This window comes from Zingiber officinale, chromosome 7B (genome assembly GCF_018446385.1).
Source record: "Zingiber officinale cultivar Zhangliang chromosome 7B, Zo_v1.1, whole genome shotgun sequence".
NCBI lineage: Eukaryota > Viridiplantae > Streptophyta > Magnoliopsida > Zingiberales > Zingiberaceae > Zingiber > Zingiber officinale.
In genome coordinates, this window is record NC_055999.1 from 98,655,048 (window position 1) to 98,673,805 (window position 18,758).

Sequence of the window (18,758 nt, forward strand, 5' to 3'; positions counted from 1 at the left end):
ACAACTAATCATGTCTAATATTACTCAAAAACCTAGCATTCAAGAACAAAGAACCATATATATTGTCAAATATGTCTAATAATGATTCTCTCACAAACATTGTTAATGAGCTTTGTTTATAAGTTGTTCACAAGTGTTGTTCGTGAATATTATTGATAGAGTCAGGCGTCATTTCACATGCATATTTTATGAACAGTGCTCGAACTTTGGTTACAAATGTTGCCCTTGTTGTGTAAACTAGCATTGTTCATAAATAGTTTTTTGATGAAATAACTAGTGAAATAACTGTGTAAGGATTATATGCTGGTAAGATGACAATTGAGTTAGATATTAGGTCCTGTGGACTTGCATTTGTTTATGGTTAGTATAACAGTATGAGATAAGTTTTAGGGTTGTGGATCAATGCTATGTCATAAGTTAACCTGGATTTTACTAATACTGGACAGGAAGATGTTTAATACATTATGACTTGATATCCGTTTTTTGCATAAACAAAAGCCTATTGATTTGTTGCCGCCACATCTTTTCCTCTACTACATGCACCTCCACGTTTAATTTGCTGGAGAAAATTGATCAAATTGTCTAAATGAATTCCATGCAGCCAAAATGCCATTCTTCTCGAGGAGAAAGAAAAGAAGGAAAAGGAGATGAGTAGTCAGCTTTTCTTAGCCAACCAGGAGAGCGTCCACGCCAACGCGGACAAGCAATAAGCGATTTCGGAGCTGATCCCCCGTGAGATAGCAAATATCGAGAGGAAGAAAGGGAAGATAGAGCAGGAGAAGCAACCCTCCATCATAGTCATTCAGAGACCCAAGCCTGGCAAACCCACTGACCTCGCTCGATTCGTCCTCGCCACCTTCGTCCTCGCCACCTTCACATTATATCCTCTCCCCTCCGACCAGCTACACAATCGTAGAATCTCTTTCTTAACTCTTTTGTTATCATATTTGTACTATGTCAAAAATAAAAAACATTACACATTTGTCCATTATCAATAATTCTGATCTCACAATTCTCATTATATATTTCTCATCTCTCATTCATATTTTATATTATATATAATTAAATTTTTATAAAATTTAAATTCATAAAAGTTTTATAATATTCTCTCCTTTATATTTCTCATCATTTTTGTTTTTAATATTTTATTATTTTGCTTCTTTAAATAGAAATACAAAAATATTTAATAAAATAAATAAAAAAAATGAAGAAGCGCTTCCTCAAAATCAACAAAGGAGAGAGCTCTTTCATGTATTCACGTCACAATGGGAGCTCCAAATGAATGCTCTAATCTGGAAGCAAAACAAGCCTCTGCTACAGGCTCCAAGGAAACTCCTTTCGCTTAGTACCAGATCCACTTTGAGAATGTTGTTTGTAATCTATAACTAGGTGTATTTCTTTTCATTTTTGTAGTTAAAAGTGATTGTGCTCTCTTTGACAATTTCTCGTAATCCGTCTTTAAATTATATGAACATGGTAAATCACTTTATAACCAATCGCTAACTGATATATCAAGTGAATGCTTGTACTGGATGATCGTATATATGTATAAATGTTATTATACAAGTCTAGTGAATCCAATGCGACTGAGCCCAACATAGGCTCAAGCCGAGCATGACCTGCATGCAAAGCTCGCCATACATACTTTAAATATATAATAAAAAAATATTTAGAAAGTATATATAATTCATATATATATATATTTTATTTTAATTTTTCGTTTTTTTTCCAATAACATATTTCCACTGCTTGAACACATCCTAATGGCATTATTGTAGAAGACAAAGAAAAAGAAAAGAGGAAAAAAAACAAAGCGAAATCAAATGGACCTTTTGTTGAATGTGCTCAGAACTAGAATGAACATTCGGCTGATGACAATAACATTTTCTTCCATAGATCACATGGGCAAAATTAAAATTAAGGAAAGAAGATTGCCTAACATAAATTGTCCACAGGTAGCTACGTCTTACCCGAAAGTGATTTCCCTAGCATTAAATGACTACTGTCCACCGCAAAAACACTGAAATGTTTGGGCTATCTCACCAAAAGATCGACTTACCAAAATTCCAGAGACAACTTCACTTTCCTGGTTCTTTTATCTTTTTTTTTTTCCCTTCTATCTGAACCACCATCTTTGAACTGCAGATATGGGGCTGTTTAAGAAGGGTGCATAACGATAGATATACGGATTCACAGTACGACCAATCCTGGCCCACACACTTTGGTGATAACCAGAAGTAGCAGGAACATGGTACATGAGCTTCAGTAGCTGTATCAACAGTAGAGAGAGGATTAGTAACAGATAGAATGCCAAAGATAATCCAAGAACTCTAATCGGGAATGTTGCAATTCAGACGGATTAGTCTAAATTCTTAAATGTCTGGAGAAGTTCAATCAGAAAAAAAAAATGGATATGGATGAAATTTGTCAGTTCCACATGGACCACATCAGAGGGCATCTTAACTCTTCAGAATTTGGATCAAGATATTCACCAGCAGATCCAAATTTGAACAACTTAATCAAAATTACTGACTAATTACAAGGTATTCTCTCTTATTTTCGTGTACTTGTTTTAAATACATAGTTATTTTAAATAATTCGTCATAATATGTTTGATTAAGTGGACTTGCCTTTATTATTTGATATCAACCTAACTGAGATCTGATATCCATGCTTACTGCAACGTCATTAGTGTTAATCCTTATTCGTTTTTTAGCATTTGAAGTTATTCTACTGCTGAAGATTTTTATTCTCATCCTTAAAATACCCATAGGCATGAATCGATTGACCAGCCTTCCACGATTGGATAAAGAGCTATCATGTTCAAATTGAATTTTAACTATATCCCTAGCTTGCCAGAACAGCTTGCATTCAAGGAAAGAATGTCTCACTGCTTAGCCATTTGCTAATTACATTAGAAGAGTGAAATGGCAGGGAATAGCTGTCAGAAATAAATGATTTGCACCTAATCTAATATGCCTATTTCAGAGTCGCCTCACTAGAACCTAACAGCTGGCCAGAAATAAATGATTATGGTTATGCTGAACCATTGGTTATCTGTCTACTTGTCAACCCAAATTGGAATATAGAAGATACTAACTGGAGTGTCGATAAAATGTCAGTTGTCCTAAGGCAAATTCCTTGAACAAAATGGCCACAAACTCCAGTAGTGGACTTAATTGTTTTGATGTAAGGTTCTTTTAATCCCAACTATTTGTGGTGGATACTGGATCTTATTCCATTCAACTCTAAGCAAGTAAATGGTAAAAATAATTATTGTAAACATAAAGTCTATGTATGAATGTTTGTGCCCAGCAGAACTAACCTGCCAGTATATGAATGTCTGAATTATGTTGCGTTGCCACCTGAATCAAGCAAAATTAGAAACAATGTGGGTAGGATTTAACAAGAACAAAACAGAAAGAAGAAAAAAAAATGAATATAGTGTATAGACTAACGAGAATAAAGATAAAATTAGAAGAAAGCCCAATCCAATCTCAGCATTTGAACTTAGAATAGTCAATGTAGTTCCATTTGCTTCTACCCATACACAAGGTTCCTCCAAGTATTTCCTGTGCATGAAATGAGAATATATTATGACAATTTTAAGGAATATGTAATGGAATTTGCTCTAAGAAAACAATTAAGAAAATAGGCATGCTTTTGAATGACAGAGAAATTAGTAAAATGATGAAAAAAATAGTAATACTACTCCATAGTCCATATGACTAAAAGCTTCACAATATTATCTTGAAAGGCACAAAAAATGTTTTGTTTCTGTGATTCTTTTACAAAATAAGAAATTAAAGATAGAACTCTCGGTAAAAAAAATTAACCAAACATTGGGAAAGGTTTCAACAGAATCGCTGCAAATGAGATTGTGAAACAGTCAACAAATCCGTGCTGAGTTATTAATAATAATTCATCATCATCATCTGTGGAAATTACAGTTATTAGTTACACTTCATCCTCATCTCAAGAATTCTGCAAGCCTAGAATTTTTATCAAGCCTTAATGTTGACTATGGAAGAAAATCTCCTGGATGTCTTAATCAATTGAAGGGTAGTTTACTATTAGGTGATTGCAGCTGGTTATATGGAACATGTTTAAAGGGAATAGGACCATTCACCTTCACAATTTCTCCAAGTGATTATTATTGCTAAGTGCCAACTGAGTTCGTACAAGTTCAATAAGTTTAGGATCTTATCCTACTCAATTTACCTGGTCTTGATCTTCAATTTTGGACTCAACGGTTGATTTGTGTCCTGTTTGTTCTGTATTAATTATTTAATTTCGTTTCTTTTAGGGTTAATTTGTTTCAATAATATCAGTTACTCTAGATGATTGGATCTAGAATAATGATACCTCTTACTGAAAGTGCTTTTCTAATAATTATTTCAAACATGTTTACCTCAATACTCGCCACTTTATGATTATTGTTAGATATATGTTGCACATGCATTCAATTGGTATTTCACAGAAACTGCTATGTAGTATTGTCTGGAGACCAAACACTCAACATACATCTTACACCAATATAGAAACTGTATTAACATGCTGTAAGGTATCAATGTTGCAGTGATATTTGTTAATTTAGCAATTCCAAACAAATTTTAGGTTCAATAGATGCTACAATATCTGGATATATCCATACTTCTATAGAATATTATATTCAAAAAGACTCTTGATCTTAGTTTAGTGATTGATTTGAAACACTTCCATCATGCAAAAGTTTTATATAAAACTTTAGCCTTCATGATTTTGATTACCACCAAAAAACGTACAAGGTAAAATTGTATATTTGAAAGTCCAGGACAAACCAAACTCATGCTAAACTTCAGTGTGTTACGAAAATTCATGCATCGAAAAATGTTAAAGCAGCCCAACATTCAATAGATAACCTCTAGCAACTGTCAATTGCTCATCAACAACTATAGCAAGCTATTCTCCTATCATTACTCATTACTAATACACCACACTCTCCTTGGACTGAAATCCACTGACTTATGAAATGATTATAAGATCAGACTCAAATCACCACCATTAGACTATGTCAATATTGGTCTGAGAATTAAATTCTCAGAAGAGGCAGGCCATTAGTCCAAATCACTACCTCTAGTAGACATGTATTCTTTTAGATCATTTTAAGAAGCATAAAGCTATCCTTGGTTCACAAGAATAAAAATGGTAAAGTCAATCTTGAATTTACTTACCTGTATAAAGAAGAACGTGCAAAGTTACGTCTTAGAAATTTTGCCACGTGCTCAAGTGACCAACAAAATACAGGGATGAGAGCAACTGTTGGACAAATTTGCATCAGCAATAATCAGTAATACGCCATCATAATGTGGTAGCAGGGATTTAGAAGCTCAATTAGCATACTCAGAATAACTCACATTTAAAGTGTAGCTGAGCTGTAACAAGTGTAATACAATATATTAAATGGACAAAATCTTTTGCTCCAATCAAAGTTTGAAACCATGTTTGGATAGCAGGGAGGTTCCATGCCCTTGGTTTCTATTAAAACAATATGTAATAAGTTTAAAAAATACATATAGCGTAACTGTAAAATGCAAATACCATGATCCACCAAGAAACAAATTAAATCTACACAATCAGTTTTAAATAATGAATGACTATTATTCAAACCTTACCCCATAGAGAGTGTATAGTGAATACACCGAGGAGCATGCAGTACCAAGCAAAGACAAACGATATGCCTTGTTTGAAAAATTTCTTGGTACAACTGGAAGTACCCCAAGCACAGCAACCACTAAGACCTGGTAAAAGTATGATTGTAAATTTATGGATGTGTGGAGTTATTCTAAATTATAAAATAAAATAAAAATAACGCAACAACATTTGGGCATAGCTCCAAAGCAATTTGATCAAGTCGAAAACTACTCCAGTCAACTGTGTTAATCAGGAAAACTTGGTTTCCTAGATTAAATTTTTCTAGCCGATTCTGATTTATATAAGCTGAGTTGGATAATTGGCCAATGACGATCCGAGATTGTCTGATTTCTCAGACAGCAAAACATAAACAAAAGATTAAATGGAAATCAAATGGTTTATGGTGGACTCAAAACGAAGTTGTATGAAATCCAAAGGAAGGAGACAGAAAAACACGTATTATAGCATAACAACAATGAAGATAGTGTAAGTGTAGGACGTCACTATAACAACAATGAAGATAGTGTGAGGAGTGTAGGATGTCGCTAAACCATGCAAAGCAGAGAGCATGGTCTCCAGCTTGTGATAGGTGAGGGCAGCATGGCTTTGAAAGCGAAAATGCTAAGGAGGGAGGTGTTCGTGAATTGTTATTTCACGTGAGGTAAGGAATATATAGCACTATTAAATTTAGGGGATTAGTTATATTATTATTTAAAAATTATTTAAAGAATAGATATTAAATATTTAGTTAAATGATAAATTAACAATATGATTTAATTAAGAATTAATATAAACTTCAATTAGATCTATCATTTAAAAAATCTTGGAAAAATTAATCAATCAAAACATTTACAGTTTAATACCAATTAGAAAATCTACAGATTTATCAACATATCACTAACTAGTTTAAATAAATATTGTTGTTAATCAATTTAATTATTAATACTTATCAAATAATAATCTAAGCTAAATTTTACAATTTATCATTATCATCATGAACTCATGAATAAAATATTACATTATTAATAATATGAATAATGATATTTTCACGATAATATTAAGTAAACTAAATAAACTATCAGTGATAGTTTTAGTGATTTAAAAATAATATAGGATAAATAAAATAAAGAATATCATTAACTACAAAATATTGTCTATGATTATTTAATAAGATTTCAGTAATATAATATCAAATTATAATATGATTATATTAATTATAAACTAATGTAATCAAATATATTTAAAAAACATCAACTTGATAAACTAACTAATACGGTGAAGACTAATATTTAATTTTTTGAATAATATAACATAGTTTTGATGATATCAGTATTAATATGGAAATTTGTATTTCTTTGATATGATAAGATATTTTGTTTACTTTAACTTTCTATGTTTATTTAACTTTGAAATTAGTACTTTATTTTTCCTTTTTAATTACAATCCCACCAATCATCCTGATCCTATACAGATGATACTTTAAGTTTTCTAACAGTCTGATACTGATTCATTCAACTACCTATGCTTGATTTGACAGGTATGGTTAGTCAGGTCAATGTAGTTTAACTGCCTTGATCAATTGAGTCACTAGGTCAATTGATCAATCAAGTTAGTTTGAACAAGAATCAATAAAATACATCCAAATTCAATATTGACTTGGCATAATCAACCCAGGTCAATGGGAAAAAGAACAACACAGGTTCCACCACTAACATTGTTTCCCAATTTGCATAGCAAAGTAGATCAGCAAAGAATAATTTAACAAAAACATTCATTGAAGATTTTATGAATGATTCAGGATATTAATTTATCAATAAATTATCAGCATGGCATAATCTTGGACAAATATGAAATATTTCTATCCCTAGTACCAGAGGACTGTATTTAAATCCAATGATACATAGGCTACTTCCTAGATTCAAATGAACAACAATTTTTCCACTTGGTATGGTATGATACTTACTATGAAGCCCCAAAAAAATAAACGATTAAGGAAACCATAATCCAGCATGAAAAACTAAAAAGATGCTTACCAATTCTTAACAATCAAATACTACAAGGAAATTAAATATACATAAGGAGATTTACTCTATACCCAAGCTTCGAGAGAAAAATGTATAGACCGTTGATCTAGCCTCAATGAACTGGCACTCCTGCCTGTTGATGCAGCTGTTCCAGCAGCTCCACCACTAGAACCTATCACAACAAAATGAGTTTTAAAGTAACTTTCCTTCTCTAAAAGGATGGTTAACAAAAACATCTGTCAAAATATGTAATTTGTGCGGGAGCATATGTCCTAGAATAAGCAACCAAAATGTTTTTGGATCCAGACCCACCTGAATTTTGTGGCCTCACATTTTGAGCACTTGACTGTGAGGAGTGTCTCTCTGATGCTCTTGATGACTCTGTTGTTTGTGCTGAAGGTCTCTCTGCTGCTCTTGATGACTTCGAAGCACTAGTTGAAGCCATTGCCTCCACAACAAGCTCAGGATCCTATGAAGTTTGATAAATTATCAAAACTCAGAAGCATAGTGTGCATGATTGCTATCTTGGAAAACCTTCATCATTACTAACAACTTGGAGAAACTAAAAACGACAAAAAGCAAGGTAATAGATAAATAACAAAGAAAAATATTACAAAATTCAAAATTATTGAAAAATGGAAATTTATAATCATTCGAATGAAAAATTCTTCAATTTACAAAAATAAAAGAAATGGAACCGACAAAGTTTTCAAAAAAAAAAAAAAAGGAGCAAGAGATAGGTGAGACGCACGATGAAACGCTGATAGAACTTGCGCTTGAAGTGGTCAACGACGTCGGATCGAGAGGCCTTGTGAGGCGGGATCAAGATATTGGACCAGTACTCCGCCCATCGGGGATCCATGTCGTAGTCGTACGCCGCCGCCGCGATCCTCTTCAGTAGCTGTGGATCCTGCTCCTCACCCATAGTCGCCCACCTGCCCGCAGATCCGAACCCTCTTCTTCGTCGCCCTCTACTCTTGCTCGCGAGGGAGGACTTCGCGGAGAGCGAACGATCGAGTCGACGGAGAACGGCCGCCAGAAGTAATAATACGCTTGTTTCTTGCCCAATAAGTACGAATGCTGCTGCATCAAAAATCGGTCCGGTCCGGTCCGTCCGAGCACAAATTTTAAAGGGAAAATCACTGTTAAACGATTTAACAGAATAATAATAATAATAATAATAATAAACTCTAATCATTTTGATAAATTTTTAATATTTAAGAGGAACATCTTCGCAATAAAATAGAAAAATGTTGAAAAAATCAGTAGTTGAAACTTGAGCTATTTTGATGAAATAAGACTTTTGAAGGGCAAGAAAAAAAGTTCTAAAGATGTATGATTTTATTCAAAAATTGGTGAGATTATTTTCACTGTCTGGATTACACTGTGGAAGTAATTACATCAAAAAATTTAATTGATGTATATAAAATGATTGAGGGAAAAGAAAAAATTGCCTACAATTCTATGCTCGCCGATCTGTTTAACTCTTTCGACTATGATCACTGTTGTAGTCTTCACTGCCAAATCCCATCCTCTGAAACATTCTGATTTCTTCAGATTTTGGTGAATTAAAGCTGTCACTTTGGCCTGGTGGTACACCATTGTTTATGTCAAAGTCAGTTAAGCCATCAAGAGCTCTCACCACCTGAACAAAACCATGAGATAATGATCAAGAAAGTTAGTTCTACTTCGAACAAGTGTAGCTGCATTTGTATTTGAAGGTTATGTGAACTGAACTAGATCACTTGGCTGAAGAATGTAGTGCTTGGACTTTACCTGAGTCATTCGAGGCCTCATGGTAGAAGAATGGCGAATGCAAGCAGCTGCTACTTCAATGATCTGAAACATCTCATCGTTGTCATAGTTCCCGTCGAGCCTTGGATCTGGTAGGCATCTGAAATCTCCATTTTCAAGAGCTTGGATTAGCAATGGCCGAGCCTGAGATGAGATATCAGTCAGTTTCCATCTCTTGATGAATATCAAATGAACTTTTCAGATCACAGTGCTTCATCATATGGATGAAAGATGTTTCAAGTGCAACAGCTTAAGTTATCAAGGGTGAGTCTTGGGCCAAGTGTAAAGTTGCACCTCAGTGTCGGTAATAACTGTTTGCTTACAATAACCTTAACTATTTATCCTGCTTAAATGAACCCTTAGGGTTCATATATGACTGAGTTTGTTTTGAGATGTAGATTGTTGAATAACATGATCACAAAACCATTGTTGAGATCCAAGATAGCAAATTATCAATTGCAATCCTTCATCTAATGGTTCATTGAAGCCCACAGAAGGTACTCTAAACCTATAACGGTATGACCATAGAATAAAGAACAGACATTGGAAGTGAACCCCTCCAAGAATCTTGATTGTGATTGTGTAAATTTTCATGCTTATAGACTTTTCTGAGCTAAAAGATCTCAGAATTTTGTCGATATTATGACTGGTGCCATTTAAAGAGGAGAATCATAACCCACTGCATTTACACGAGCTGAGTATGAAGATTTTGAGAATTACTCAGATACACATCAGTCTAACAGTGTTTATCACAAAGACTAGGGAGGGAAACTGAGGATAAAAATGTCTTTGCGACCTACGTGTTGTTGACTGAACCAAGAACATTGTCATAATCCACTCTGATCAATTGATTTTTTTGCTAGGGCCACCAAAATATAAACTCACTTGTTTTTCACATGTGTTTGGTGGGAACAATCCATTGAAGTGCCCTAAAAAGGGATGCATGTGAGTTAATCAAAGGAACTAGAGGACAATGAAAGAGAAAAGGCAAACTTAAAGAGATGAAGAGAATGCAAAGAAATGGAAGAGCAATTGGAAGTCTGGATTGGAGGAACGATTTCTGCAAGGCAATGGGAGTTTCTACCTAATATACTTGAACATGTAAAGTACAAAGGAAAAAAACGGATATGCGATATAAACTAGTACATTATGAACAAGATCCTAATTTCTCAAGTTATTTTTCCTTTAATTCTGTTGATATGCAAAATCTAACCAACTCTTTAGTAGCATCATCTCAATCACAGCCCACAAACTTTACACACACCAAAGCAAAAACAACTTGAAAAGGATGTAATTTCATCGTGGCAAACATCATAGGTTTATTTTTTTAATTCAACATGCAATGCAGTTAGTGATGCTAGAGAAAACATTGCCAGATTGTAGTTAGAGAAAGCCTACCCATTCAGCAAGACATTCATCTCCTAAAGGTTGAGATGAATCAACAGGTTTCCGTCCTGTAATAAGTTCCAAAAGAACCACCCCAAATGAATATACATCAGATTTAGCAGTTAACTTTCCACTTGTTGCATACTCCGGAGCCAAGTATCTGCAAAAGAAATGGTTAGCATGTTCTACAAAAGATATCCAGTCTCGTAGGGTGATATCAAAATTTCATGCTGGAACATATACCCAAAAGTCCCCATTACACGTGTGGACACGTGTGTGTTTTCGTCCATAGCTGACCTTGCAAGACCGAAGTCGGAAACCTAATATATCAGCATAAATCAGTTACAATTGAAAAGGTTAAGACATTCAATCCACCAAATGAAATATATGGTAGGTAACCTTAGCCTCAAAGTTATAATCTAATAGAATGTTTGAGGACTTGATATCTCTATGAATTATCCGAGGATGACCTGACACGAGAAAAATAAAATTTACAAAATATTCTGATTCAGTGTATGTTTTTCAAGTTGAAAAAGAATGGAACAAGAAAATTAGAGATTACAATCCTCATGAAGGTATGCTATTCCACGAGCTGCCCCAGCAGCAACCTTAAGCCTCTTAGACCATTGCATTACTGGTCTTCCTTTAGCTGCAAAAGCAGCTCCATATGAGAATATATGTATGCCTTATACAATTTGACACATCGACTTTCAAGTATGTGTGAGTTAACTTGGTCGTCCCAAGAAAGAGAAAAGGTTAACTGAGAAGGAAAAAGATCATTTCTCACCATGGAGATGGTAATAAAGAGTTCTATTGGGCACATAGTCATAGACGAGCAATCTCTCGTTCTCTGATACACAATATCCCACAAGAGAAACCAAATGGCGATGGTGTGCACGGCTGATAGTGTCAACTTCAGCTCTGAAGTGAAGCTCTCCTTGTGCGCCGCTAACTTTAAGCTGCTTCACAGCCACTTCTCTTCCATCGATTAAGTATCCTTTATACACACAACCAGAGCCACCTTCACCTAAAAGGTTCTGAGGTGAGAAGTTATCTGTAATCATTGATAGCTCGTCCAGTGTAAACCATAATTTTGTATGTCCTAACCCCGACTCCAATTGTGAGAAAGGGATTCCAGAACCTGCTTCAGGGCTATACCTTACAAGAGGATATGGTGGAGATCTTGCATGAGGGTATACCTCTAAAGAGAGAAGACAAAATTTACATTATTTATTGATCCAAATACTGATCCATAATGAAGAAACTAATACATCTAGGAGTTATAAATACCTAATTTTGGATTTGAGATTGCTGATTCATGAATCAGCAAGATGGAAATATACCTTACCTGGTGTAAGTGTAGACACTGATGGTGCCATAGCCATATCTCCACCATGACTGGTAGGTTGGAGTGGCCTCTTACGCTTTTTCACAAGCCACACAGCTGCTCCAACAAAACTAAGCATCACGATACCAGCAACAACGGCAAATGTAACAACAGTTGCAGCAGTACTCATGCTGCTTCTCGAGGAGGCATTGTTCCAAGGTACGGGATGCGTCATTCCCGGTGGAGGTAAAAATCGTGATGGTGGGCTCCTACGGGTCATATTAGAAGATACTGGTGAGGTAGCATTGCTTCTAGATGAAAAGGGAGAAGAATTAGTATGGGAAGGTGGCGGCGAAGATGGTGGTGGGGCAAAAGACAGAGGCGGCGGTGGCGGTGACTGATAATAGATTGGTGGCATAGGAGGAATGACAGCTGGTGGAGGTGACAAAGGCAGTGCTGGTGGCGGAGCTGCAATTGCCGGTGGAGGAGGTGTTGACAATGATGGAGGTGAAAAATAGTCATCCGGTAGAGCACTTGGTGGGCGTGAAGCATGGGACGGTGGTGAGAGGGGAGGGGATGAAGGTGGAGTAGAAGCTGGCAAAAAGGGGATGGAATACCCGCTTTCAAGAGATGGCGGCGGTGATAGGGCATCTAGTGGAGGCGGCGGCGGGGATGTGTAGTAAAAAGCTTCCATCTTTTTCTTCCACAGGATAACCCTCATAATCACCTGACGCCTTAAAGAAAGCTCACAAGAGCATCAGCAACACAGCCACCATTTCCCAGAGCTTCAATCACTGAGAACTTTTCAAATCCAAGATACAAATTTGGCAGTCAAACGAACTTCTTTACATCTCCAAGAATGCAGCTGCTTCTACTTACGTTTCCACGACACCAATGCAGCCAAATTAATTCGCAAATATGAGCACACGAGGTTCCAAACCTTTCAGAAACCTAATTTCCGCCATAAAAAAATGAACACCTATTTGCACGACCCATAATCCAGAAAAAAAAAATAACGAACGAAATCCGACCATCTGCAAAAATTCTTCGGCTTAGTAAAATTTCTCAACCGAACCAGACTATCAGAACAGATTACTGATTACCCTCCAAAAAATTCAAGCTTTTGCCCTAGAAACTCATCAAGATTCAAATTTTCCCAAATGATTCATCTCCAGACACCCAGGCGAACCAGATTCCGGATCAACAAAGAGTCCAATCTCGCAATGCAAGGACACTGTCGGCGGAAGAAGAAGAAGCCACGGCGGAAGAACAGGAGGGAGAAATATACCGACCTTTGCTGCTTCTACGCGTCCTGGCAGCACTGAATCGGAAGGCGGAGAACGTGAGGACGACGACTTTGGCGTAATCGCAATATATTAGTTTGGATTTAGGGGTTGATAGAGTGTGAGGTGCTGACAGTAATGGCAGTAGTAGTTCCCGACGCCGCATTATGAGCTACAACTAGCTGGAAACCAAGACGAAGCATTTTATAAGCATGGAAAACTTCTTCCATTCCTATCCTCTTCCAGCTTTCTCTGGATCAAGGTGAAAAAAAAAAGCGAATCGCGAGCGCAAAAACAATTCACCAAAGAATTTTGTAAACCATGTGCCATTAAACAAACTGGATACTAAAATTAACTACTTAAATTGCATTTGCCCCCATTAACTAGGAATTTTTTTATAAAGAGCATCTCACTTTAAATTTTCTTATTTTAACTAAAATTATTTTAGAATGAAATATTTATAATTTTTCTCACTACAATTATGAATATCATAACCAAAGTCTCCGTTGACTTTTGTTATGATATTCATACGACAACGCACCTCAATAATTACTACATGAGCTCTACTTTTTTTTTTTTTTAATGATTTCATTAAAAAGAGTTTATTTTAAATCTAAGCATTTTTGCAAAAGAGAATTCGAGAAATTCCGTTTTCTAAGAAAACAAAACATAGTATGAACAAAGAACAGTGTTTTGACGCGCAAAGCTGAAGTAGAATGCGAGATCACGACGAGAACTTCCACCATTCGCTTGGGAAATTCTCACTCTGCCTACACAAAAACAGCTAGAAGCAAGCACTTTTTCCTTAAAACTCTGTTTTTGTCGGCCTTTTAAGTCAAGGCACATAAAGCGTATCCACGACCACAAGACTGAGACAGCGGATAGTATGCTTTCTATCAGCCAAATAAACATTTGATTTTTGATATCTTTAGACCGCATTCGAATCTCAGTTACGATGTTCGATTCACTCGGTTTATTCTAGTGATTTGGTTCACTGAGCCGATCAGACTTACATGGGCTTCTCAGCCCGTCTACCCGTTCGGTTTCGGATTCGCTAACCGTTTGAGGAATCCGATAAGCTTCGTGGGATCCGACGGATCAGTTCGCGACAAAGGTTGCAAGCCCCCTCGCCTCGCCCATTTTCCCCACGATTCCTCTCCCCAGAGAAGCCGCGCCGCGCCGCCCCGCCTCGCCTCCATGCCGCCTAAAGCCAAGGCGAGCCCCAAGGCCTCGCCTGCCCAGCCGACTCCCTCTGTGCCGATCGAGGACCTCTTCACCTCCCTCCATCGCCATGTCCGCGACTTCGAGTACGAGCAGGCTGCCAAGGTCGCCGATCAAGGTCCTGCGCGATCTGTCGATCTGTCTCTTGAATCGTTCGGGTTTGGGGCTCATTTTGTGCTCCTTGATATATTTTTCCAGTTCTCGCGGTCGCGCCCGGGGACGAGGATGCGTTGCGATGCAAAGTCGTGGCTTTGATCAAGTCCGATGCGATCGAAATGGCTCTCTCCACGATTCAGGGTTCGCGTCATCTGCCAGTGGATCTCAAATTTTATGAGGTTGATTTTTCATATTGCTGTAGGATCTAAAGTTAGCGCTTGATCATTCTTTTTTTCTCGGACTTTCATGATGAGTGGATAGTAATAGACTTGTTGTCCATCGTTCTCATCTCTGGATGTCTTTCTGATGCATTATGCTACACGCACATGTGAATTGATAAGTGGTAAGCTATTAATTTGAAAAGATGCGAACTTCATCTTTATTTGGTGAAAATTAGGTTCCACTTGGATGGATGTATTTTACTCCAAAAAATCTTTTAAAAGTTCAATAAACTGTAAAAAAATGATACTCGAATGAAAATGTACATAGTATGTGTATTAGCCCAAATTTGTCATTCTTCCTCTAGTATTTTAAATTGCTTCTTCAGATTGTGCCCTTTCAAGTTGCTTTGTTGTTACCACCAACCTCATGAAGCACAATTATATCTTTCGTAGTCATATCAATTTGGTTACTGATCTTATGAATTATGGGTGAAAGCTGTCCTTTGTCCGTTGCATTCTCTTTTTAAGCTTCTTAAAGTTTTGATATCATGATTTCATTTCATTCAAATAATATTTTCTCTATTGAATACTTTGTACACATTCGCACTCCTATTTTAAATTTAATCTTCATTGTTTTAAATAGATATTCAGAACTTGCTGCTTTGTTGTTTTTATTAACCAGAGATGTTAGTTGACTGTACATTGAGTGTCTCGTCACAATATCTTTATGTAGGAAATCTTTTTTTCTCTTGAAGATTATTTTTTATTAACAAATTGTCTTGTAGAAAATATTTTATTTTCCTATTTATTATCCTGGCTTAGAGGTTCATGTGTGATGCCTTGTTTACAATTTATTATTTTTTTTCTTTTTTTTTTTCATTTTCAAAGGACACCTGGAAATCAATCCAGAAAATCTAATTATATATTGTTTAATGTTTTCAAATCTCTGAATAAAAATAATTGACAATTGTGGCTATGTTTATGCCATATTGCTATTTTCTTTGCTAGTAATTGTCATTGCTCAAAATCCAACTGCTCTTTAGGTGATGCAAGAGTGTTAGGTCTCAAAGCCCAAATGAGATTCTTGTGACAAGAATATTGTGTTAAGGAACAAGAGTTGAGATATACATACAGGTTACCTACCATGCTATATGGTAAACCTCCAACGGAGTTAGGCATCTGTGTCTTGTACTATTGAATTCCTGTGGAAGAATTACAAGAAATTTCTAACAACTTTAAAATTGAGTCTGAATCTACTATGAATAAGGTAAAGAAAAGGCTCCAACTCAATTTCAAAAAAGAGTAATGGATTAACCTTTTGGACCGGATACTAAGGCTGGTAACTAATGTAATAACCAAAAGTTTCTCCATATACATTTATCATTCACCATTTTTTTGGTGTTACTAATTGATTTCTTTCATTTAGGCATACTGCTTATATAGGCAGAATAAACTATATGAAGCCATGAAGTTGTTAGATGGACAAGAAAGAAACTCTGTGATCCTGCAATTGGAATCTCAGATTCTTTATCGTTTAGGAAAAATGGAAGCTTGCATGGATAGTTATGAAAAAATCCAAAGATTCAAGATTGACTCCTTAGATTTAAAGGCAAACATTATTGCTGCTTTAGTGGCAGCTGGAAGGTCTGCTGAAGTTCAAGGAACCATGGAGGCACTTAAAGTGAAAGCTGCAAGTAGCTTTGAACTTGCATACAACTACGCCTGCTCCTTGATTGAAAAGAAAAAATATGCAGAGGCTGAGCAACAATTACTTTCAGCTCGAAGGTGAGATTATCTGAACTAACATTAACTTTTTACTTTATTCAATGTTTAGTCACGTGCCCTTTAACTTCCATATAGCAATTAGTGTTTACCTATCAATTAAGCATGGCAAATTTGAGACACACCCATGCGGACACAAAATTCAACCTGAGTATGACTACTCCCTAGTAGTTGAGACAGGGATAGGAGCAAAAGACTACGGAAAGAGTATTTTATGCCTTTCCCTATGTGTTTTATATCTACTAATTTAGTGTTTATATAATTTTCTCACGATACTGCAACCACCACTAGGGGTGGGATTTTGCAAAATTCAACCTGAGCATGGCTACTCCCTAGTTTTTGCATATGGAGTATTTTATTTATTTATTTATAAGTGTTGGGGATGTAATCTTGGTGGTTATGCCAGAATTGGGCAGGAAATGCTAATGGAGGAAGACTATGCAGATGATGAGATAGAATCGGAGCTAGCTCCAATTGCCGTGCAGCTGGCCTATGCCCATCAGGTGAGCAATAAACAAAGGTTTTGCAAATGTAGATAATGCAATTTGTTTTCTAAGGTGGATATCTTTCCTGTTTCAGTTACAAGGACGCACTCAAGAAGCAATAGAAGCTTATACGGCTATACTAAACCGTAATCCGTCTGATTATCCATCACTTGCAGTGGCTACAAATAATCTTGTTTCTCTACGGGGTACAAAGGATGTTTCAGATAGTCTGCGGAGGCTTGATCGTCTAATAGAGAAGGGCTCTGGTGGAAAGCAATTCCAACTTGCTAATGGATTGGATTTCAAGTTGTCTTCAAGGCAAAAAGAATCACTATATTCAAACAGACTGCTTTTACTTCTTCAGGCAAATAAGATGGATCAGGTTTAGTTATATATCATTTTATCCTTTTTCCTTAATGAAACTATAGGCATATATGGAACTTCCAGAGGCATATATGACATTTTGCTGTGTGAAGACTTTTTCCCTTTGCTTTGTTTCATCTCGACAAAGCAATAGAATGATGAAGGGATAGACCTCCAAATAACATTAAAACTTTTTAGCTCAGTCATCTCTGCCTAGTTGGAGTAATTTGATTCCTGATGTACCATAGATTTTTATTCTCTCTTCTTTCTTTAACCTAACTCATGGATTGCACATAACCGAGTTTGCACCATTTGGGAAGGTATTTTCTGCATACTTGCATCTGTATGCATCTTTTGTCGTGTGCTGTTGCTATAATTATGATATGGAGCATCATCCCTTATCTATTAAATGGTTGCTCTCTGTGGAGGGATTAGGTTATCTAGGTCAACAGCTATTGAAATCTAGGGAAGATTGTGTTCTTAGTCATTTGGTTGTTTTCTGATTGCAGGCTCAAGAACTAGTCGCTGTGCTGCCAGATATGTTCCCTGATAGTGTAATGCCTGTTCTACTTCAAGCTGCTTTGCATGTTAGGGAGAAAAAAGTGGCTAAGGCCGAGGAAGTCCTCATTCAGTACGCAAACAAGTTTCCGGACAAATCCATGCCAGTCCTCCTTGCTCGTGCTCAGATTGCTGCTGCTGCTGGCCACTATCAGATATCAACTGAATCCCTATTAAAGGTTCGTGATATTCAACATATGGCTGCCACTGTCGCGACACTGGTTTCGTTGCAAGAGCGCATGGGTGATTATAATGGTGCCGCTGGAGTTCTGGACTCTGCAATCCAGTGGTGGAAGAATGCCATGACGGAAGAAAACAAACTCGATTTGATCATTCACGAAGCTGCAAATTTTAAGCTTAATCATGGACGCGAAGATGAGGCCTCCCAGTTATATGAGAAACTCGTCAAGAGCCATGGAAACATTGAGGCTCTAGTAGGACATGATGACCGCTGCTGGACTGGCCTTGAGAAGGCAGGTTATAGAAACGTTGAAACAACTTTCTGGTCTGAAGGTTGAATGTGGAGAACCTGGAAAACTTCTGGT

At 36.5% G+C, this 18,758-nt stretch overlaps 2 protein-coding genes and 1 pseudogene across 2 annotated transcripts; 1 reads left to right on the forward strand and 2 right to left on the reverse strand.

The window, feature by feature from the left end:
• Positions 1-1,811: 1,811 nt before the first annotated feature.
• On the reverse strand, positions 1,812-8,790 carry LOC122006482. Its single transcript, XM_042562010.1, has 9 exons — positions 8,449-8,790; positions 8,010-8,166; positions 7,769-7,869; positions 5,655-5,780; positions 5,397-5,517; positions 5,214-5,298; positions 3,459-3,572; positions 3,326-3,365; positions 1,812-2,269 (listed from the first exon to the last, which is right to left on the reverse strand). The coding sequence occupies exons 1-9, from the start codon at positions 8,620-8,622 to the stop codon at positions 2,117-2,119; spliced, it is 1,071 nt and encodes a 356-aa protein (XP_042417944.1). The 5' UTR covers positions 8,623-8,790; the 3' UTR covers positions 1,812-2,116.
• A 230-nt stretch (positions 8,791-9,020) lies between these two features.
• Positions 9,021-13,789, reverse strand: LOC122006483 (proline-rich receptor-like protein kinase PERK8). The gene is made up of 8 exons (XM_042562011.1): positions 12,226-13,789; positions 11,665-12,078; positions 11,440-11,526; positions 11,277-11,347; positions 11,121-11,197; positions 10,890-11,037; positions 9,474-9,635; positions 9,021-9,342 (listed from the first exon to the last, which is right to left on the reverse strand). The coding sequence occupies exons 1-8, from the start codon at positions 12,923-12,925 to the stop codon at positions 9,178-9,180; spliced, it is 1,824 nt and encodes a 607-aa protein (XP_042417945.1). The 5' UTR covers positions 12,926-13,789; the 3' UTR covers positions 9,021-9,177.
• Positions 13,790-14,615: 826 nt separating this feature from the next.
• LOC122004610 overlaps positions 14,616-18,758 on the forward strand; it is a 7,096-nt pseudogene continuing 2,953 nt past the window's right edge.